General features: G+C 48.2%; 1 protein-coding gene across 1 annotated transcript; it reads right to left on the bottom strand.

Annotated features, from left to right (window-relative positions):
* Positions 1-453: 453 nt before the first annotated feature.
* SPATC1L (spermatogenesis and centriole associated 1 like) lies at positions 454-22099 on the bottom strand. The gene is made up of 4 exons (XM_030835652.2): positions 21898-22099; positions 9938-10288; positions 1245-1396; positions 454-780 (listed from the first exon to the last, which is right to left on the bottom strand). The coding sequence occupies exons 1-4, from the start codon at positions 22097-22099 to the stop codon at positions 454-456; spliced, it is 1032 nt and encodes a 343-aa protein (XP_030691512.1).
* Between the last annotated feature and the right edge of the window lie 1437 nt (positions 22100-23536).

Genomic DNA, 23536 nt, shown 5'->3' with positions numbered 1-23536 from the left:
GCCTGTGTTTTCACTCCGCCCTGCAGATTCTGCAGCTGCCCTGCCTGCTGCGGAATCCTTGCCCCAGGCTCCGCCTTCGGGGAAACCCGCAGGGGGACGGACCGCTGCCCTTCCAAGAGGAGGCACTGCGACCCCAGGGGAGGGGACCAGGCGCCGTGTGTGCTGGCGGGTCCTCAGGGTTGGTGGCCTCGTTCCAAACACAGCGGGGCCTCTGCCCTCAAAGAGCAGCGGTAAAGGAGGAACAGCAAACAGACGACTTTTAATAGAGTGCGACCCGCTGTGCAGGTGTGGGCTGTGGGGCGGGCGGCCGGGCGCCGGCCGGCGTGTCGGGACAGCGCAGGCGTAGGCGTACCGGGCCCTGGCGCCCTCAGCGCGCCCTCCGGAGAGCGGACGAGGAGCGCGGCGCCCGGGTTACAACACGCGTTTATTGCAGGGAGGCGCGGGTCGGAGGCTTCAGCAGGCGAAGAGCGGGCGGCCGTCCTCCTTGGAGAGCTCGCACAGGCAGTTGAGCAGAAGCAGCGAGTCGCCCAGGAGCTTGGGGGGCACGACGTCGATGACCAACTTGCGCAGGGCGGCCGGGCTGCTGTGCAGCGGGTTGGCGCGCAGGTCGGGCCGCTGCTTCAGGATGCCGTAGGTGTTGATGAGGAACTCGCTGAACACGGGGTGCACAGCGCGCTTGTAGCCCAGCCTCTCCAGGCACGCCGTCAGCGTCAGGTAGCGGTGCGTCAGCTCCAGCCGCTTCTTCTCGTCCACTGAGCCGTCCAGGGACTTGATGGACGTCTGTGGGCACAGGCGCGGGCGGGCGGGCAGAACCGGGAACCCGCAGGCGGGGCCGTGGAGTGGGGCGGGAGGTGAGGCCCAGGCCCAGGGCCGGGGGCAGGGCAGGGGCTAGATTCCCCTAGCGCAGCTGCGTAGGTGGTGACACTGAGGCCCACAGCCAGGCCCCACCAGGGGAGCCGTCCCCCAGTTGCCCTCCAGCACAGTGTCAGGGAGAGCAGGGAGCGGCACCCCAGGCTCGCAGAAGGTGTCTTGCCAGCTGGGGCTAAGCGTCAAAGTACTCCCCGGCCTGGAGCCACTCCTGAGATGGGACCAGCTCATCGTGTCCCCGGCACATCTGCCTCAGACAGCACTCAGGCTCGCCCAGGGCTGCAGCTGCGTGGGCACCACGTGTGATGGGGCAGCAAGGGGACCCCGGGGCAGGGGGTGTTCTAGGGCAGGGAGGGCCCCCAGGCAGGGAGGCGCACCTGCTTGATCTTCTCAGGGATGTTGGACACAGTGAAGCCATAGAGCCGGGTCACCCCTGGGAAGACATAGGCCAGGATGCGCCAGTCCAGCTGGAAGGCGATCTCCCCAACGATGCGCCCGTCCTTCTCGGTGCCGGCAAAGCTCTGGATCTCTGCAAGGGGGAGGGGGGCGGGGGGGCCAGTGAGACAGGCTGGCCAGGACTCGGAGGGTCAGGGGCCACCCACCTTCCTCCTGCCTGTGCTCCAGGGTCCATTTCAGGGAGAGGACCGACCCGAACGCAGACACTGTGCGTTTGCGGTGAAGCCTCGGGAGCCCAGCAGAGCCTTCCGCAAGGCCCTGGTTGTGACCTGAGGGGGCACCCTCCTCCCCACTGACACCTGCCCTCCACTGTGAGGCCAACACAAATTTAAAAGGAAACTTTGAATTTTCTGTTGCCAAAGGGGAAAGAGAGCTTTCCTTTCCTCCCCGTTCTTGGCATGTTCCCTGAGCACCCTGATCCCAGGTCCTTTCTCCATCCCTCCCCCACTCCCCAACAAAGTGGGCGTAAACACTCTAAAAGCCTGTTTCACAGCCCAGCATTATTTTCTTGTCCCCGAGTCTGCTCAGCACCCAGTCTAAGTTGACCCCTCAGAGGCCCCAGCCCGGAGACCAGGTGAACTCGGGACGGGCTAGGCGTGTCCCCCACCTGAGGGTGGGTCTGGTTAACTGAAGGACATGTAAGTAACACGTGTGGATCCAGTCTGCGTAGCTCTGTCTCGGCAGCCCGCGTGCCTCGCATGCTGGGCTAGTGCTTGTTCGGTAATAAGACTTTCCTTTGTTGTGAATAGGATTGCTGCGCTGGCAGATTCTAATTTTAATTATTGCCCACCGTCACCCCGGCACATCAACCGCCCTCCCCTCCAAAACCTGCTCCCAAATCTCCCCTCCCCACAGCAGTCTCCGATGTCAGCAAGTCTTCCACCTGACAACCGTGATACGATCAATACCCTTCAAAACCACTGTGCTCTTTGAAGGTCACACTGCCCACTGTTATCACCGGGTGCACCTGACCTTGAGAGACGGCTGGGTGAGAAAGGGCCTGCCTCACGATGCCCGGGGCGCCCTCACCGACCAGGACACGCCCGGCTGGGGGGCGCGGGCTCTCGGCACAGCATCCGGTGCCTTCCACGCTCTGCCCTTTCTTCCCCACGGGAGACATTTAGTAACGTGCCCATTTCTAAAGCTTTTCCTAAAAGCCCTGCAACCTTCAAACCCGCCCGTGATCCAAACCCCTTCCAAGGGTGTCGGATGGTGCAGCCCTGCCAGGTCCGTCCACCGGGCGGGCAGTGCACAAACGGGATAGGTGCTCCGCGTGGAGAGCCGGCCCCCCGGTCCTGTTACCCACAAACACCTGTGCCCACCGAAGGCTCAGGACCCCCAGCACACAGAGAGCTCGGCCTGACTCCCCAGCCATGCCGGCAGGGCTCAGTGGCCCGGGGAGTTGCTGAACTGCCCCTGCGGGCTGTCTGTGTGGGCGTGAGCGCTGGGCTCCAGGACCAGCCCTGCCCGTGACCTCGTTCTGCTTCCCTCGGCCCCATCCTGTGACTGTCCACACAGCCCCCCATCCCAGAACCCCGCCCGGTCACTCTCCACAGGAACGTGATTGCCAGTCAGCACGGGCTTATCAAGGCCAGGGATCGGCAGCCTCCTCCTCTGTGGACACCAGGAGAGGCTGGGGGGACATCCGTCCTTCCGCTCCCTCGGCCGCGCCTGTGCAGGTGCTGAGTGGGGAGGACGAGGCCGAACTCAGAGCACTCCGGGTCTCAGGGGATGTGGGCCGGGCAGATGGGAGGGCCAGCATGGGGGCCGAGGGGGTGTGGGTGCCCGGGGCAGGGTGCCTCCCCTGAGCCACAAGACCCAGAGCCCTGTGAGGGCCCTGGGGTCACAAGGTCACAGGGTTGGGGGAGGCAGAGAGCCAGGTGTCCGAGGGCCCAGGAGAAATGCTGGAGACAGGGAGCCACAGAGGGTGTCGAGAAAGTAATCTGGCGGCTGCGGCCGGAGCGGCAGGACAGGGAGGCAGGTGACAGGGAGGTTCCTGGTAACAGGGGCTCGGACCCCCTCAGAGGGGCCCTTGAGGCCCCGAGCAACCAACCCAGCTGAGCCGGGCTGCTTCCGTTCCCTCCTCCAGGAGCGTCTCTGGTCCTTCCGTGGTTTGACTTATCCTCACGATGAGCCTTCGAGGGGCCTCAGGCTCCACTTCCACACAAAGGAACTGAGGTTGAGGGGCTCGCTGCGTCCCAATGACTTTTAACTCTTTTTATTGAGGTGTAATTCACATTATAAAATTCACTCTTTTCAAATATGCAATCCAGTGGCTTTTAGTATATTCACCAAGTCGTACAGCCATCACCACGGTCTACAAACCCTGTACCCAACTAGCACTCACTCGCGGTTCACGCTGCAGCCACACACCCGCCTTCTGACCCTATGGATTTGCCTACTCTGGACATTTCATATCGGTGGGATCCCATAATATGTGGTCTTTCGTGACTGGCTTCATTCGCCCAGCATGCTTTCATGGCACGTCCATGTGGTAACGTGTGTCAGGACTTCAGTCCTACTTATGGCTGAACAACATTCCGTTGTATGGATACAGCACATTCTGTTTATCCATTCCTCCATTGACAGGCATCTGGGCTGCTTCCACTTGTTGGCTAATATGAATAATGCTGCTATGAACGCTCATATAAACATTTTTGTGTGGACAAATGTTTTCAGGTCTTTCGGTGATATACCTAGGAATGGAATTGCTGGGACACGAGGTAACTCTATGTCTAACTTTTTGAGGAACTGCCAGACTGTTTTCCACAGCGGCAAGGTGTGTAGGTTCCAATTCCCCCACTCCCTCTCCAACACTGCTTATTGTCCGTCTTTTTTTTTTTTTTTTTTTTTGCGGTACGCGGGCCTCTCACTGTTGTAGCCTCTCCCGTTGCGGAGCACAGGCTCCAGACGCGCAGGCTCAGTGGCCATGGCTCACGGACCCAGCCGCTCCGTGGCATGTGGGATCTTCCCGGACCGGGGCACGAACCCGCGTCCCCTGCATCGGCAGGCGGACTCTCAACCACTGCGCCACCAGGGAAGCCCCGTCCGTCTTTTTTATTATAACCATCCTGGTGGATGTGAAGTGGTGTCTCACTGCAGTTTTCATTTGCATTTCACTGATGGCTGAGGATACTGAACATCTTTTCACGTGCTTATTGGCCATTTGTCTGCCTTCTTGGGGAAATGTCTATTTAAATTCTTTGCCCATTTCTGATTGGACTGTTTGTCTTTCACTGAGGAGTTGTGAGTGTTCTTATATATCCTGGATGCTGTTCCCTTATCGGATACATGATTTACACATATTTTCTCCCATTCCGTGAGTTGACTTTTCACTTTTTTGAAATGTTCCTTTGAAATACCAAAGTGAGTACCTTTGATAAAGTCTGATATATCTGTTTTTCCTTTTGTTGCTCATACCTTTGGTGTCACAGCTATGACTCTATTGCCAAATCCAAGGTCATAAGAGTTATGTCTATGTTTTCTTTTAAGAGTTTTATGGTGTTAGGTCTTTTAAGTCTGTGATCTATTTTTAGTTAACTTTCTACATTGTGTGAAGTCCAACTTCATTATTTTGCACCCGGATATCCACTTTCCCAGCACCGTTTGTTGAAAAGACTCTTCTCTCCCCACTGAATTGTCTTGGAACCCTTGTCAAAGATCCAACCTGTAAATGCATGGGTTTATCTCTGGACTTATTCTATTTCATCGACTTGTATGCCTGTTCTTATACCAGTACCGTGCTGTTGATTACTGTAACTTTATAGTAACTTTTGAACTTGGGAAATGTGTGTCCTCCGATTTTATTCTCCTTTTTCAAGATTGCTTTGCCTATTCTGAGTCCCATGCATTTCCATACAAATTTTAGGATCAGCATGTCAATTTCTGCAAAGGAGCCAGGTGGGATTTTGATAAGGATTTGCATTGAGATTTGTGGATCAATTTGGGGAGTTTTGCCATCTTGATAATAGTAAGTCTTTTAAGCCATGACTGCAAGATTTTTTCCATTTATTTAGGTCTTAATTTCTTTCAACCATGTTTTATAGTTTTCAGTGTTCTCCTTCCTTAATCACTTAGCAGTGCTGTACAAGGTACCCAGGAATTAAAGCTGAGAACCAGATACACTGCACAGAAACATGTTAGGGAAAATGGGGCCCATGGAGGAGCAGGCTGCAAACTCTCCCTTCTGTATTAATACATTTATCTCATCAGAAATCAGTCCTTCTCCCTGCTTCCCTAAAGTATAAATTAGGCAGAAGAAACGAGCTACACCTGAGAGGATCTAGAAATCATGTCTAGCCAACTTGGGCCTTCCAAGATCCAGCCAAAAACATATTCCTCAAAGAAAAAGTGTCAGTAAGATTGATAAACCTCTATCCAGACTTATTACAGAAAAAAAGAAGACAAAAATTACCACTATCAGAAATGAGAGATGGCATCACCACAGATTTTACAGACATTAAAAGGATAATAATGTAATACTAACAACAACTTTATGCCAATAAATTTAACAACTCGGATGAAATGAACCAATTCCTTAAAAGATACAAAAGCTCACTTTTGTATCTTTTTTTGTGAGTGAACTACCAAATCTCACTCAAGAAGAAATTAAAAAAAATTTGAACAGCCTTATATCAACTAAGGAAATTGAATTTGTTGGGGTGGCGAGAGAATGTTCCTACAAAGAAAATTCAATGCTCAGATGGTTTCAGTGATGAATTTTACCAGATACCTAAGGAATACATAATGCCAATTCTACACAAACTCATCTAGATAATTAAAGAGAATGGAACACTTTCTTCCTCATTCACTGAGGCTGACATTAACCCAATATCAAAGTCAAAAAATGACATAAGAAAACTATAGACCAATATCCCTCACAGACTGCAAAAATTCTTAACAAAAATTTAGTAAATTGAATCAAACAATACAAAAAAGTATAATACATCATGACCAAGTGAGGTTTATCTCAGTAATGCAAGGTTGGTTTATAATTCAAAAATCAATCAATGTTATTTACCATATTAACAAACTACAAATGAAAACCAAATGCTCATCTCAATAGGTGCAGAAAAAGCATTCAACAAATTCCAAAATACATCCAGGATAACTCTGAGCAAACAAGGAATTAAAGGGAACTTCCTCAACCTGATGGAGGGCATCTACAAAACTTAGCTAACATCATACTTAATGGTGACAGACGGAATGCTTTCCCCCTACATCCAAAAAAGACAAGAATGCCCACTGTCACCATTTCTATTCAACACTGTTCCAGCCAATGCAATAAGACAAGAAAAAGAAATTAAAGGCATACAGATTAGAAATGAAAAAATAACTTTGTCTTTATTCACAAATGACATGGTATCTATCCTAAAGAATCTAAAAAAAAACTACTAGAACAAATATGTGAGTTCAGTTAAGTTGCAAGATACAAGGTTCTATTTGTCAGGGTTCTTTAGAGAAACAGAAACAGAACCATATGTGGTGTGTGTGTGTGTGTGATTATGAAAACTGACAAGTCCCAAGATCTGTGAGGGTGAGTCAGCAAGCTGGAGGCTCAGAAGAGCTGATGATATAGTCTCAGTCTGAGCTCAAGGTCTGAGAAACAAGAGAATCAATGGTGTGGCTCCAGTTCAAAGGACTGGAGGCATAAGAGCTGAGATTTCAGTTGCAATCCAAAGGCAGTCAGGCAGGAGGAATTCCCTCTTACTTAGGAGAGAGTCAGCCTTTTTGTCCTATTCAGGCCTTCAAGTGATTGGATGAGGCCCACCCACATTAAGGAAGTCAATCTACTTTACTCAGTCTATTGATTTAAATATTAAACTCATCCAAAAACATCCTCACAGAAATACCCAGAATAATGTTTGACCAAATATCTGGGCACCTAATGGCCCAGTCAAGTTGACAAATAAAATTAACCATCATGGGGTCAATATACAAAACCAATTGTGTTACTGTATACTAGAAACAATCCGAAATTCATATTGATAAAAACAATACTATTTATTTTTCAGCATCAAAAACATGAAATACTGAGGGATAAATTCAACAAAATGTGCAAGATCTGTACACAGAAGACTATAAAATATTGCTGAGCAATATTTTTTTAACTTATTTATTTATCTATTTATTGAAGGCGTTGGGTTTTCGTTGTGGTGCGCGGGCTTCTTATTGCAGTGCCTTCTCTTGTTGCGGAGCACGGACTCTAGGTGCGCGGGCTTCAGTAGTTGTGGCACACGGGCTCAGTAGTTGTGGCTCACGGGCTCTAAAGTACAGGCTCAGTAGTTGTGGTGCATGGGCTTAGGTGCTTTGCGGTACGTGGGATCTTCCCAGACCAGGGCTCGAACCTGAGTCCCCCGCATTGGCAGGTGGATTCTTAACCACTGCTCCACCAGGGAAGTCCCGAGGGCGTGTTGCCTCCCTGTCAGGGAATCGAACCCCGGTCTCCGGCATGACAGGCGGGGAAACTCACCACTATACTAACGAGGACGGCGGCTTGAGCGATATTTTTAAAGAACTAAATAAATGGAGAGATATACAGGCATACCTTGGATATATTGCTGATCCAGTTCCAGACCACCACAATAAAGCAAAATATCACACTAAAGCAAGTCACATGAACGTTTTTGGTTTTTCAGTGCACATAAAATTAGTTTTACACTATACTGTAGTCTATAGTGTGCAATAACATTACGTCCAAAAAAACTCCAATGTACATACCTTAATTTTAAAATATTTTACTGCTAAAAAATGCTAACCATCATTTGAGCCTTCAGTGAGTCACAACCTTTTTGCTGGGGAGGGCCCCTGCCTCAGTGCTGATGGCTGCTGACTGATCAGGGTGGTGGCTGCTGAAGGCTGGGGTTGGTGTGGCAATTTCTTTAAAAAGGTAACAGTGAAGTTTGCCACATTGACTGCACCTCATTTCAAGAATAATTCCTCCGTAGCATGCATTGCTGTTTCATAGCATTTCACCCACAATAGAACTTCTTTCAAAATTAAAGTTAATCCTCTCAAACCCTGCTGCTACTTTATTGACTACGTTTATGTAATGTTCTAAATCCTTTGTTGTCATTTCAACAATCTTTACAGCATCTTCACTAGGAGTAGATTCCATTTCAAGAATCCACTTTCTTAGATCATCCATAAAAAGCAGCTCCTCATCTATGAAGGCTTTATCCTGAGATTGCAGCAAGTCAGTCACATCTCAGGCTCCACTTCTGATTCTAGTTCTCCTGCAGTTTCCACCACATCTGCAGTTATTTCCCCCACTAAGGTCTTTTTTTAAAAAAATAATCGAATATTAGGGTTTGGTTTGGTTTTGTTTTTGGCTGCATTGGGTCTTCGTTGCTGCGCCCAGGTTTTCTCTAGTTGCGGTAAGCAGGGGCTACTCTTTGTTGCGGTGCGAGGGCTTCTCATTGAGGTGGCTTCTTTTATTGCGGAGCACGGGCTCTAGGCATGCGGGCTTCAGTAGTTGTGGTGTGCGGGCTCAGTAGTTGTGGCGCACAGGCTTAGTTGCTCCACAGGATGTGGGATCTTCTAGGACCAGGGCTCGAAACCGTATCCCCTGCATTGGCAGGCGGATTCTTAACCACTGCACCACCAGGGAAGCCCCACACTGAGGTCTTGAACCTCTCAAAGTCATCCATGAGGGTTGGTACCAACTTCTTCCAAACTCCTGTTAATGTTGATATGTTGACCTCTTCCCATGAATCATGAATGTTCTTAATGGTATCTAGAATGATGAATCCTTTCCAGAAGGTTTCAACTGACTTTGCCCCGATCCATCAGAGGAATCACTGTCTGTGGTGGCTGTAACCTTACGGAATGTATTTCTTCAATAATAAGACCTGAAAGTCAAAATGACTCCTTGATCCATGGGCTACAGGATGGATGTTGTGTTAGCAGACATGAAAACAACCTTTATCTCATTGTGCATCTCCATCAGAGCTCCAGGGTGACCAGGTGCATTGTTGATGGGCAGTAATATTTTGAAAGGAATCTTTTTTTCTGAGCAGTAGGTCTCAGTAGGGGACTTAAAATATTCAGTAAACCATTTTGCAAACAGATGTGCTGTTATCCAGGCTTTGTTTTCCATTTATAGAGCGCAGGCAGAGTGCTCTTAGGATTTTCAGATGATAAATGCATAATTCTTAAGGGCCTTAGGATTTTCAGAAGATACATGAGCACTGGCTTCAACTTCAAGTCACCAGCTGCATTAGCCCCTAACAAGAGAGTCAGCCTGTCCTTTGAAGCTTTGAAGCCAGGCAGTGACTTCTCCTCTCTAACTGTAAAGTCCTAGATAGAATCTTCTTCCAACAGAAGACTGTGAACAACCAATTTTCAATGTAGATGCCAGCAAGGTTTTCTTGTAGAAATGGGCAAGTTGATTCTAACATTCATACAGAACCTAGAATAGGCAGAACAACTTGGACAAAAAGAACAAAGTTGAAGAACTTATACCATCTGATTTACAGTCTTATTATAAAGCTATAGTCATTGAGACACTGTGTATTGGAATCAATACTGACACAGATAAATGCAGCAGCACAGAGCCCGGACCACTCTCCCCAGCAGCGCCTCCCACCCTGCACCCACCCCTGGCCCGCTGTACCGTTAAGGTAGAAGCTCTTCCTGGTCCTGTCCCCGGAGGGCAGGCTGCTCTCCAAGAAGCACACCTTCTTGGGCCGGCCCACCTCCCTGGGCTCCAGCAGGCTCTTGTCCGCCAGCGGGTCCTGCAAGGAACTCAGGAGCGGGGACAGCTTCCGGTCAGAGCCACGGGGCGCAGACAGCTCTGGGGAGCTGAGGAAATTCTTGAAGGGCACCTGGGAGGAGGTCGCACAGCCCGGGGAGGCATCGTCCTCGCTGGAGAGGGGGGCGTGTGAGCACAGCAGATCCTCCAGGGAGGACACCTGCAGCTGGGAGGGTGCATCAGGGCCACCGTTGAACCTTCCAAAATCTGGAACTAGGGCAGGGAGGAGAGGAAGGAGACGTCGGGCTGAGGTTCCCGAAACATCCCGAGAAGTGCAGAGACCACTTTAAGAACACGCACACACCCTGCCCCGGCTCTGACACCTGCTCCCCTTTACGCTTTGGAGGAGGTGACGGACACGTGGGCGAGACAGCTATGGGCGCCGGCGCCCAAGGACACCAGCAGCCTCAGGTTCATGGGCACAGTGAGCGTGGGTGCCTCTGATGCCTCCTCCAACCTGTGCATCCACACACTGTGACAGTGACTGTTATGTGCTTCTTAAATTTTACAGAAATGGTATCATCTGACACATGTTTTATTCTGAAACTTATCTTTTGTTGAGATTTATCCACATTGACTGAGTCATTTGGTAGCTCACTGGTTCATTTAACCATTTCCCGGCACACGTGCACACACACTTGCACACAGACACAGATTTTTTTAACCATCATCCCACTGAGGCACGTGGGGCTGTTTCCAGATTTCCTTGTAAAAGCAAAGCCGCGATCAGTGTCCCTCGATGTGCATCCCCTGCCAAACACACAGCCCACAAACTGCCAACGGGACACGCCTCAGGGACTTACCAAGGCTGAGGCATCAAGGGTCCCCAGAGCTGGATTCTTCCTCTGGCTCAGCCCGAGGAGCCTAGAGCCCTGTGCTCAGGACGCAAATATCCCGAGGGGAGGTGGGCTGTTCCAGCAGTGGGCAGGGGCTGGAAAAACACCTCATGGACTTGGGGAAGAGCCACATCTATGAGGGATTGTTGTGTGGCCAGGTGGGTTTGCACTTTTCATTTAGTTTCTATTTAGTGAATTGAAATCCCCTTCCGTTATTCCTAAGCCTTAATAAATTTGTGTTAAACGTTAAAAAAAATTTTTATTTAATCCTCAGTGAAGTCCAAATTTTCAGGTCACGTTACAATAAAACTGTAAGTGAAAAATGAGAGTCAATAGAAAACTCCATCTCCTCAGAATTAAAAGCATTCTCTTAAGTAATGATCAGATCAAGGAGGAAATAAAAATAGGAAGAAAATGATTATTGAAAAATACTGAAAATCAGAACACTATATATACTACGACATCAGTACATTGAAAACTGTATTTAGGGACCTCCCTGGTGGCGCAGTCGTTGAGAATCTGCCTGCTAATGCAGGGGACACGGGTTCGAGCCCTGGTCTGGGAGGATCCCACATGCCACGGAGCAACTAGGCCCGTGAGCCACAACTACTGAGCCTGCGCGTCTGGAGCCTGTGCTCTGCAACAAGAGAGGCCGCGATAGTGAGAGGCCCGCACACCACGATGAAGAGTGGCCCCCGCTTGCCGCAACTAGAGAAAGCCCTCACACAGAAACGAAGACCCAACACAGCCATAAACAAATAAATAAATAAATTTAAAAAGAATAACAACCCAAGCCAAGCTGTAGGATTTGTTTAAAAAAAAAAAACCAACTGTATTTAGGTGGACTCTGGGAGGGCTCACGCCAAGGAGAGTACTTTCCAGAACTTCTGCTGCCAGTGTCCTTGTCCTCACAGTGAGACATAGCCACCCGTGCCTCTGCAGGAGACCCTCCAACACTAGCAGGATTTCAGAGAGGATTTAACATGTAACGGGAAGAACTCTGCTCTCAGTTTGAAGACTGGGTTTTCGATAAGCAGTGGTCCCTTGGTATCATTAGATTGACTATTGATTCATCTTCGTCTACATCAGTCAAGAGCTATCATCTGAGTTTCTGATGCTGCTGACTCTACATCTGAACCTGGATGTTTTAAGAGCATTACAAACTGAGCAAGTCTGAAAACGAACTGGTGGATAAAAGTAATCATCTAAATTCTCCAGGAGAGAGCAGACAGCAGAAGCAAGAAGAACTACAATCCTGCAGCCTGTGGAACAAAAACCACACTCACAGAAAGATAGACAAGACGAAAAGTCAGAGGGCTATGTACCAGATGAAGGAACAAGATAAAACCCCAGAAAAACAATTAAATGAAGTGGAGACAGGAAATCTTCCAGAAAAAGAATTCAGAATAATGATAGTGAAGATGATCCAGGACCTCGGAAAAAGAATGGAGGCAAAGGTCGAGAAGATGCAAGAAATGTTTAACAAAGACCTAGAAGAATTAAAAAACAGACACCTAGAAGAATTAAAGAACAAACAAACAGAGATGGGTAATACAATAACTGAAATGACAAATACACTAGAAGGATGAATAGCAGCAAAACCAAGGAAGACGGGATAAGTGATCTGGAAGACAGAATGGTAGAATTCACTGCCGCAGGACAGAATAAAGAAAAAAGAATGAAAAGAAATGAAGACAGCCTAAGAGATCTCTGGGACAACATTAAAATGCACCAACATTCACATTATAGGGGTCCCAGAAGGAGAAAAGAGAGAGAATGGACCTGAGAAAATATTTGAAGAGATTATAGTTGAAAACTTCCCTAACATGGGAAAGGAAATAGCCACCCAAGTCCAGGAAGTGCAGAGAGTCCCAGGCAGGAGAAACATGCCAAGACACGTAATAATCAAACTGACAAAAATTAAAGACAAAGAAAAATTATTGAAAGCAACAAGGGAAAAACGACAAATAACATACAAGGGAATTCCCATAAGGTTAACAGCTGATTTCTCAGAAGAAACTCTACAAGCCAGAAGGGAGTGGCATGGTATTATTAAAGTGATGAAAGGGAAGAACCTACAACCAAGATTACTCTACCCGGCAAGGATCTCATTCAGATTCGATGGAGAAATCAAAAGCTTTAGAGACAAGCAAAAGCTAAGAGAATTCAGCACCACCAAACCAGCTCTACAACAAATGCTAAAGGAACTTCTCTAAGTGGGAAACACAAGAGAAGAAAAGGACCTACAAAAACAAACCCAAAACAGTTAAGAAAATGGTAGTAGGAATATACATATCAATAATTACCTTAAACGTGAATGGATTAAATGCTCCAACCAAAAGACACAGGCTTGCTGAACGGATACAAAAACAAGACCCATCTATATGCTGTCTATAAGAGACGCACTTCAGACCTAGGGACACATACAGACTGAAAGTGAGGGGATGGAAAAAGATATTCCATGCAAATGGAAATCAAAAGAAAGCTGGAGTAGCAATACTCATATCAGATAAAATAGACTTTAAAATAAAGAATATTACAAGAGACAAGGAAGGCCACTACATAATGGTCAAGGGATCAATCCAAGAAGAAGATATAACAATTATAAATATATATGCACCCAACATAGGAGCACTTCAATACATAAGGCAACTGCTAACAGCTATAAAAGAGGAAATCAACAGTGACCCAATAATAGTGGGGACTTTAAAACCTCACTTACACCAATGGACAGACCATCCAGACAGAAAATTAATAAGGAAACACAAGCTTTAAATGACACAATAGACCAGATAGATTTAATTGATATTTATAGTACATTCCAGCCAAAAACAGAAGATTACACTTTCTTCTCAAGTGTGCACAGAACATTCTCCAGGGTAGATCATATCTTGGGTCACAAATCAAGCTTTGGTAAATTTAAGAAAATTGAAATCATATCAAGCAAAATTTCTGACCACGTTATGAGATTAGAAATCAATTACAGGGAAAAATATGTAAAAAAAACACAAACACATGGAGGCTATACAATACATTACTAAATAACCAAGAGATCATGAAGAAATCAAAGAGGAAATCAAAAAATACCTAGAGACAAATTACGATGAAAACACGATGATCCAAAACCTACGGGATGCAGCAAAAGACTTTCTAAGAGGGAATTTTATAGCAATACAAGCCTACCTCAAGAAACAAGAAAAATCTCAAATAAACAAACTAACCTTACACCTAAATGAACTAGAGAAAGAAGAACAAACAAAACCCAAAGTTAGTAGAAGGAAAGAAATCATAAAGATCAGAGCAAAGATCAATAAAACTAAAAGGTGGTTCTTTGAGAAGATAAACAAAATTGATAAAACCTTAGCCAAACTCATCAAGAAAAAGAGGGAGAGGACTCAAATCAATAAAATTAGAAATGAAAAAGGAGAAGTTACGACAGACTCCGAAGAAATATAAAGCATCCTAAGAGACTACTACAAACAACTCTATGCCAATAAAATGGACAACCTGGAAGAAATGGACAAATTCTTAGAAAAGTATAACATTCCAAGACTGAACAAGGAAGAAACAGAAAATATGAACAGACCAATCACAAGTAATGAAATTGAAACTGTGATTAAAAATCTTCCAACAAACAACAGTCCAGAACCAGATGGCTTCACAGGTGAATTCTATCAAACATTTAGAGAAGAGCTAACACCCATCCTTCTCAAACTCTTCCAAAAAATTGTAGAGGAAGGAACACTCCCAAACTCATTCGAGGAGGCCACCATCATCCTGATAACAAAACCAGACAAAGACATTACAAAAAAAGAAAGTTACAGACCAATATCACTGATGAATATAGATGCAAAAATCCTCAAAAAAATACTAGCAAAAAGAATCCAACAATGCAGTGAAAGGACCATACACCATGATCAAGTGGGATTTATCCCAGGGATGCAAGGATTCTTCAACATATGTAAATCAATCAATGTGATACACCGTATTAACAAATTGAAGAATAAAAACCATATGATCATCTCAATAGATGCAGAGAAAGCTTTTGACAAAATTCAACACCCATTTATGATAAAAACTCTCCAGAAAATGGGCATAGAGGAAACCTACCTCAACATATTAAATGCCACAGCAAACATCATTCTCAATGGTGAAAAACTAAAGTATTTCCTCTAAGATCAGGAACAAGACAAGGATGTTCACTCTCACCACTATTATTCAACATAGTTTTGGAAGTCCTAGCCACGGCAATCAGAGAAGAAAAAGAAATAAAAGGAATACATATTGGAAAAGAAGAAGTAAAACTGTCACTGTTTGCAGATGACATGATACTATACATAGAGAATCCTAAAGATGCCACCAGAAAACTACTAGAGCTAATCAGTGAATTTGGTAGAATTGCAGGATACAAAATTAATGCACAGAAATCTCTTGCATTCCTATACACTAATGATGAAAAATCTGAAAGAGAAATCAAGGAAACACTCCCATTTACCATTGCAACAAAAAGAATAAAATACCTAGGAATAAACCTACCTAGGGAGATAAAAGACCTGTATGCAGAAAACTATAAGACACTGATGAAAGAAATTAAAGATGATACCAACAGATGGAGAGATATACCATGTTCTTGGATTGGAAGAATCAATATTGTGAAAATGACTATACTACCCAAAGCAATCTACAGATTCAATGCAATCCCTATCAAATTACCAATGGCATTTTTACAGAACTAGAACAAAAAGTCTTAAAATTTTTAGGGAGACAAAAAAGACCCTGAATAGCCAAAGCAATCTTGAGGGAAAAAAAACTGAGTGGGAGGAATCAGACTCCCTGACTTCAGACTATACTACAAAGCTACAGTTATCAAGACAATATGGTACTTGCACAAAAACAGAAATATAGATGAATGGAACAGGATAGAAAGCCCAGAGATAAATCCACGTACCTATGGTCAACTAATCTATGATGAAGGAGGCAAGGATATACAGTGGAGAAAAGACAGTCTCTTCAATAATTGGTGCTGGGAAAACTGGACAGCTACATGTAAAAGAATGAAATTAGAACAGTCCTTAACACCATACACAAAAATAAACTCAAAATGGATTAGAGACTTAAATGTAAGACTGGACACTATAAAACTCTTAGAGAAAAACATAGGAAGAACATTCTTTGACATAAATCACAGCAAGATCTTTTTTGATCCACCTCCTAGAGTAATGGAAATGAAACCAAAAATAAACAAATGGGACCTAATGAAACTTAAGAGCTTTTGCAAAGCAAAGGAAACTACAAACAGGACGAAAAGACAACCCTCAGAATGGGAAAAAATATTTGCAAACGAATCAATGGGCAAAGGATTAATCTCCAAAATATATAAACAGCTCATGCAGCTCTGTACTAAAAAACCCAAACAACCCAATCCAAAAATGGGCAGAAGACCTAAATAGACATTTCTCCAAAGAAGACATACAGATGGCCAAGAAGCACATGAAAAGCTGCTCAACATCACTAATTATTAGAGAAATGCAAATCAAAACTACAATGAGGTATCACCTCACACCAGTTAGAATGGGAATCATCAGAAAATCTACAAAAAACAAATGCTGGGGAGGGTGTGAAGAAAAGGGAACCCTCTTGCACTGTTGGTGGGAATGTAAATTGATACAGCCACTATGGAGAACAGTATGGAGGTGTCTTAAAAAACTAAAAATAGAATTACCGTATGACCCAGCAATCCCACTACTGGTCATATACCCAGAGAAAACCATAATTCAAAAAGACCCATGCACCCCAATGTTCATTGCAGCACTATTTACAATAGCCAGGAAGCAACCTAAATGCCCATCGACAGAAGAGTGGATAAAGAAGATGTGGTACCTATATACAATGGAATATTACTCAGCCATAAACAGGAACGAAATTGGGTCATTTGTAGAGACGTGGATGGATCTAGAGACTCTCATACAGAGTGATGTAAGTCAGAAAGAGAAAAACAAATATCATATATTAACACATATATGTGGAGCCTAGAAAAGTGGTGCAGATGAACTGGTTTGCAGGGCAGAAATAGAGACACAGATGTAGAGATCAAACGTATGCACAGCAAGAGGAGAAAGTGGTGGGCGGGGGTGGTGGTGTGATGAATTGGGAGATTGGGATTGACATATATACACTAATATGTATAAAATGGATAACTAATAAGAACCTACTGCATTAAAAAAATAAATAAATTTTTTTTTAAATCTCGTATTTAGAGGGACCTCCCTGGTGGCACAGCGGTTAAGAATCCGCCTGCCAATGCAGGGGACATGGGTTCAAGCCCTGGTCCGGGAAGATTCCACATGCTGCGGAGTAAGGAATCCCGTTCACCACAACTACTGAGGCTGCGCTCTAGAGCCTGCGAGCCACACCTACTGAGCCCATGTGCTGCAACTACTGAAGCCCACGCGCCTAGATTCCATGCTCTACAACAAGAGGAGCCATGCAATGAGCAGCCCATGCACCGCAACAAAGAGTAGCCCCCGCTCACCACAACTAGAGAAAGCCTGCATTGCAGCAACAAAGACCCAACGCAGCCAAAAGATAAATTAAAAAAAATACTTTATAAAACAAAAACTGTATTTAGAGTGAAATTAGTAACTTAAATCCTTTAATTACTTCTAAAACATCAGCAAAAAATTAAACATTCATATGGGAATGAACTCTTGAAGAAAGAAAAAGTTAGAAAATAATAAAAATGGCAGCAGAAATAAAGTCGAAACAGCTCTGGGAAGCCCAGTGAGAGCGGAACTGTGGAAAGCTACTTTAGAGAGACAGAAAACATAAAGGAGTAAAATTGGAAATGAGAAAAGTGACATAAGAACGACTAGGAAGACAATGTTTAAATTATAAAAGTATTGATAATATATACAATTGAATATTAATTGAAAATTTTAATAAAAGGAGAGATCATCTGGGAAATTATTTTAAATGACTCAGAAGTAGAAAACCTAAATGGACCAATAAGCAAAAAAGGAAAACCTAGAAGTTACAGAATAGTTATGCTGCAAAGGGCTGCAGGCCTGGGTGATTGGTTGGTGAGTGAGTTCTTTCAAGTTCCCAAACAATTCACAATCCCTACATCATATAAACGAGGTTGGAACACTGAAAAAATTAAAAGATGCTTGATTATTAAGGTTATAAATTGTCACAACGCTGATATCGAATCCCTGCAAAGACAGCCCACAGAAAGGAAACTGTAGCCCAGATTCATGTAGGAACAGAGTCCAGAGATCCTAAGCAAAGCCCCAGCCAAACAGATGCCACAACAGACACAGCTCAGACCCAGGACCCACGGGGTCTCTCAACGAAGCAGCATAACAAGACCCCACAGACGAGCTGTGAGAAGCAGCTGAGGGCACTTCCGCCGATGCCGAAACGAGGTCATAAAAATTTAACAAAATAAGCCGTTTCTCAGTTCTTTTTTTTGTTGTTGTTCTTTAAAAATAAGGACTACGGGCTTCCCTGGTGGCGCAGTGGTTGAGAGTCCGCCTGCCGATGCAGGGGACACGGGTTCGTGCCCCGGTCCGGGAAGATCCCACATGCCGCGGAGTGGCTGGGCCCATGAGCCATGGCCGCTGAGCCTGTGCGTCCGGAGCCTGTGCTCCGCAACGGAAGAGGCCACAACAGTGAGAGGCCCGCGTACCGCAAAAAAAAAAAAAAAAAAAAAAAAAGGACTAGAAAGACTCTTCCCCAGCACCCAGACTGCACACCCCCCGATCCCTGGGCAGACAGGGCCATTCACGGCCCACCACCCACCAGGAGGATAGCGGGGAGGCTGCCAAGGCCAAAGGTCCTGGGAGTTCTGAGGAACAAAGACAGAAACAAGTGTATGAGCTGCCAACCTCGTTTAAAATGATCGTTTGTAAACAGAGCAACTATAGACTTAGAAAACATAGGAGAATGAACTGAAAAACTTAGCAGAATAAAACAGCTTATGAACAGGCTGGATATAGGATAAATATCTACAAATCAACAGCTTTCCAAAACACAGCAACACTGATAACGAAAATACAGTGGAAAAAGAAATCCCATCCATGATTACAACAAGTAACATAAAGTGCTCCAGGGATAAACTAATTAACGTGAAAGATTTATGTGTGAGACCTGGCTGAAGAGGCTTGAAGAAACAGAGCCAAAAGAGCTTAATAAAACTGCAGTAGATGAAATCATCCTCTGGGTAAATGTACGCAGAAGAAATGTGAAAAGAATTACCGCTGCCTTCTGAGCCAGTGATTCTACCTTTAGGAAAACATACCCTAAGGAAATAACCCTAAATATAAAGTATTTTGCTGTGGTATCTACCTCGGCGTAAGAAAAAAGAACTGTCATTTCAAACGTAAGAAGAGTTCATTCAATTGTGGTTCATCTGATTTTGGGAATATTACACAGCCATTTGAAATATATTTATAAAAATACAGAAATAGCCACATCACGGTGTTAAAGGGAAAGAGGCAGAGAGATACTCAGAAACTACTTAAATCACCTGACACTGCACCCAGGACAGCAAGGAGTCCAGGCAACAGCGGAGGCTCCATGACTCGAGGGGCTCGGGGACCAGGATGGTCTGAAGGAATCAGGCCCAGGAGGGAGGGGCTGGGGCGGTCGAGGCCGCCCCGCCTCTGTCCCTTGGATCATGTGTACCATCTGCTCGAAGCGGCCCCAGGAGACCCCGGTGTGGCCTGGCTCAGCTCCCACAGGTGAGGCCGTGTACTGGGAAGCTGCAGGGTGCAGAGGCCGCAGCCTTTTGGAGAGGGCCCCAGTGTCCTCTTCAACGTTTCAACTGCACGTGGCCTTTGACCTAAGGGTTTCCCGACAGCTACCCCTCGGCAGGCCGCAGATGCACACGTGGGGCCATCCGTGGTCACAGGGAGCTGGAAAGGAGCTCCTGTCGTGGGGTCCAGGCTGAAGGGCTTGTGGTGAACCCACAGGGAACAGTGTGCCCTCCAGGAGAGGGCCGATGGGCAATGACAGCAAGATGGACGGTTGGGGAAATCAAAGTGTAGAACGGCTCAGCCCCATTTACGTAACTAAAAGGATCCCTAGACACACACAGAGCCACCGACAATGTCAGAGAGACGCCGAGCAGACGCTGGCAGCGGCTGCCTCTGGGAGTGGGGTCAGGAGCTCAGGCTCGGCCTGGGGGCAGTTACGTTCCCTGAGCGACTCTGGTAAATGGGAAAAACGGCTCTTCAGAGCACGTCCTGTTTCGAATGCAGACAGTGAGCCGCTGCTGTGTGCAGTTCTCCCGTCTGTGCCTTGAGCTGCTCGCAGGAACACCCGCTGGCTCTCCAAGTCCAGCCCCAAGGCCAAGGCTGCACCCTCTGCCGAAGGCTGAACCCTGGGCATGGAGGTGACCCTGAGGATGGCTGGGGCCCATGCCGACCTTGGCCCATGCCCTGCAGCTGGGGCTCCAAGGCCTCTCTGTGGAAGGCCTGGTGGCCGCGGGCTGGCCAGGGGCTGGGGCTCCTCCTAAGACTGCTGTCCGGCAGGATCTGGGCTTGCCCACAGGCGGGGTGCTGGCCATGGTCCCAGAGACTCTGGCCCGACTTGGACTCTGACGGGGAACAGCCCAGCCTGAGCGAGGGCCTGTACCTCGCCCGCAGCCCACCCTTCCAGCCCAGTGAGGGGAGGCCCAGAGAGCCTGTGCCCGCTGACCACGTGGATGGCTCTGAGCCCTGAGGGTAGGCCCATTCTTGGGATGAAGGGTGACAGAGTGGCACGAGGCAGGTGACTCTTGACAGTTGTCACAGTGCAGGCGAGGCCTTGGGACAAGTGCCCCATGAGCCTCCGTGCACTAGGCGTCCCTCGTAGGCTGCGAAGGCGGCACGGACGCTCTGCAGGCGTCACACGCGGGACACAGCACCGTGAGGCCAGCTCCTCCTCAGCAAGCGCCCGGGGACAAGTGTGTGTCCTGAGCTCCGGCAGGGCCCCCTCCTTTACCCTCCATCCCCCACGAGGACCCCCTGCTTGTCTGAGCTCCTTCCTCAAGGCCCCCCTGAGGCTGAAGGTGTGGAGATGCCGTGAGGGACCCTCGCACCCTGGGGACACGCTCGCTCACGGGGCCCTGCGCCCACAAGCTGCGTGCAGGGGGCTGATGGGTGATGGTGCCACCTTCCACGTGGGCCTGCTTGCTCAGGGTGGCAGCAGGCATTCGGTGGACTCCAGGAGGTGACCACACAATGGAGGTCCCCGGAGCAGCCGGGCATCCTGCTGCGGAACTGGCAGCAGCTTTGGAAGCAGCTTCAACTGCTTCCAAAAGGAAAGGAAACCATCTCACACCCTGTCGTTAAAAACGGCTCATCCCAAGAGATGGCAGGTCCACGGGCGCGGGCACCCCCAGGCGAGGGCTGGGGTGTGGACTCTGCCCGCCCTACTGGGCAGTGAGTGATCACCACCTCCAGAGACAAGGAGGTTGCCTGGTCAGGGGCCCACTGTCCACATCCCAACCACTCAGACCAAGGTCAGGGCTCCAACCATGCCCTAAATCATGCTCCACATATGAAAATGCTTAAAGCACAGCCAACTGACTCACAGCAAGTGTCACGGCCTCTGCAGCGGCTCCCACAGGGCGCGCTGTTTTACGGTTCCTCACTCACTTCCTGCTGGTGATGCTGCAGCTCCCCCCTCCTGGGCGCCCTTCCCACTCCTGTCGTGGGGTCCAGGCGACGGGCCTTGACTGACGGCCAGCGCGGCGGGCGAAGCTGCCCCGGACGAGGGTTGAGCATGCCCGGCGGGCCCGGCTCCCAGGAAAGGAGAGGCGCACACGGCCGGCCCCGCCAGCACCCCCGGGCTGACCTTGGTGGACCTGGACGTGCTGTTTGTAGCCTCTGTGACAGCACCTCGGCGGCCACCACGGACACAGAGCCCCACCAGCCCAAGCGGGTAAACTGTCCGCCCTCCTCCCAGGTGCGGACCCGCCTGAGGACACAGGCCCGGGCTCACCTGCACTGCAAGGCGAGCAGGCCTCAGGGTAGGCAGGCGCCTTGGGGATGAGCAGGTCGCAGCCCCCGCGCCCACAGCTCTCCTGGCAGCTCTCACTGAGCAGCCGCTTCAGCATCTGGTTCTCCTTCATGAGGCGCACCTGCTTCCTGAGGTCTGCATTCTCGATCATGAGCCTGTTCACCAGCTCGCTGCCCTCAGCCATGGCCGCGTCCTCAGTGCTCACGTGCGGGCCCGTGGTCCCATGGAGGTGGAAATCCAGAGCCCAGGGGCGCTCCAGAAACACCAAGAGAAGAGCCCGGAGTTCCACGCCCCTGGCCTTCCGCACCCTTGTGATGTCGCCCTTAAAGCAGCGGTGCCCCGCGGCCACGAAGGAGCAGAGGGGAGGGGGCGGGAGGGTGGGGAGGGGGCGCCTGCGACCTCGCGGGACGGGCACCCCAGCGCAGGGAACAGCGCAGGCCGAGGCCCAGACAGGAAGGTTCTGGCATGTCCCAGGAACAGCAAGAACTCTGGGCTGCACCCCTGAGGGAGAGGAGGCCGTGGACGCAAGGAAGGCGGGCCGGGAGCCCCTCGATGGCCCCCACAGCCCATGCAGCCCCAGCGGGTTCGAGGGGGCTGGCAGCTGGAGGCCACCTGCCAACCACACTCCCCTAGTCCAGAGGGTCCAGGCAGCACGTCAGTGTCCCCACACAGGCCACCAGCACTGAGTGTCAGGGACACTGACCATTACTGGACCCGAGGACCCCTGGCCAGGGCCCAGGGCTGTCTGGACCAACCACATGCAGGATCCTGCCAGATTGCAGTCCTTGGTCAGGGTGACCTCCGTGACCCCCCTCCACTCCCACTAACTACCCGGGAGGGGCATAAACTCAGCGCTGTTTCCTGGCTCCAAATGCAGCAGGTGGGTCGCCTGCTGCTCTGCCTGAGGACACAGCCCAGAACAGGAGCAGGGTCTTCTCTCCCCTTCAGCGGACGCCTCGATGCCTCGAGGGCAGGGGGAGGGGGAGGAATCTCCATGCAGAACGCAGCCCTGCCTTCCCCAGACTCACAGCTTAGCGTAACGTCACCCACCCAATATCGGGTGGGATTTGCGGAGAAGGGTTGCATCCCGAGACAGAGCTGACAGGTCGGCGGGAACGTGGACAGCGGCCTCTGAGGAAGGCCCCAGGGCAGATGCCCCGCCAGCCTCCTGAGAACAGGGCCGGGCGTGAGTAGCTCCCCTCCGCTGGCCCCTCCCCTCACACTTACAATGCCATTTCTTCCCCCCCACAAGAAAACCCTCAAGGTGGTACCCTCCAGCCATGGACCTGGGAACATCCTGCCAGTTTCCTGGTCATAATGCACTTCCCTTCTAACACATCACTGGATTCAACTTCTAATATTTTAAGTATTTTCTATATTCATGAGGGAAATTGATCTGTATCTCCTTTTCTTGTAATGTCCTGGTCTGGTTGTAGAGTCATATACAATATGACCAATATGACCTTATATATAAGGTCATATTGACCTTATACAATGAGTTGCAAAGTGTTCCCTCCTCCATTTTCTGGATGTTGTGTTACATTGCTATTTCTCTCTTAAATAGTTGATAAATTCACCAGCAAAGCCAGTGAGCTTTAAGTTTTCTTCCAGGAAAGCTTTT

This window comes from Globicephala melas, chromosome 4, assembly GCF_963455315.2.
Source record: "Globicephala melas chromosome 4, mGloMel1.2, whole genome shotgun sequence".
NCBI lineage: Eukaryota > Metazoa > Chordata > Mammalia > Artiodactyla > Delphinidae > Globicephala > Globicephala melas.
The sequence above is the reverse complement of the archived record's forward strand: the minus strand, read 5'-3'. Positions and strand labels throughout refer to the sequence as shown.

Excerpts from the sequence above, each read along its gene's own strand:
- SPATC1L (XM_030835652.2), bottom strand. The coding sequence starts at position 22,099 with ATGGCTGAGGGCAGCGAGCTGGTGAACAGGCTCATGATCGAGAATGCA. Across the intron at positions 1,397-9,937 it reads GAAGAGCTTCTACCTTAACG|AGATCCAGAGCTTTGCCGGC; the intron begins GTACAGCGGGCC and ends TCCCCCTTGCAG. Across the intron at positions 781-1,244 it reads TCCCTGAGAAGATCAAGCAG|ACGTCCATCAAGTCCCTGGA; the intron begins GTGCGCCTCCCT and ends CTGTGCCCACAG.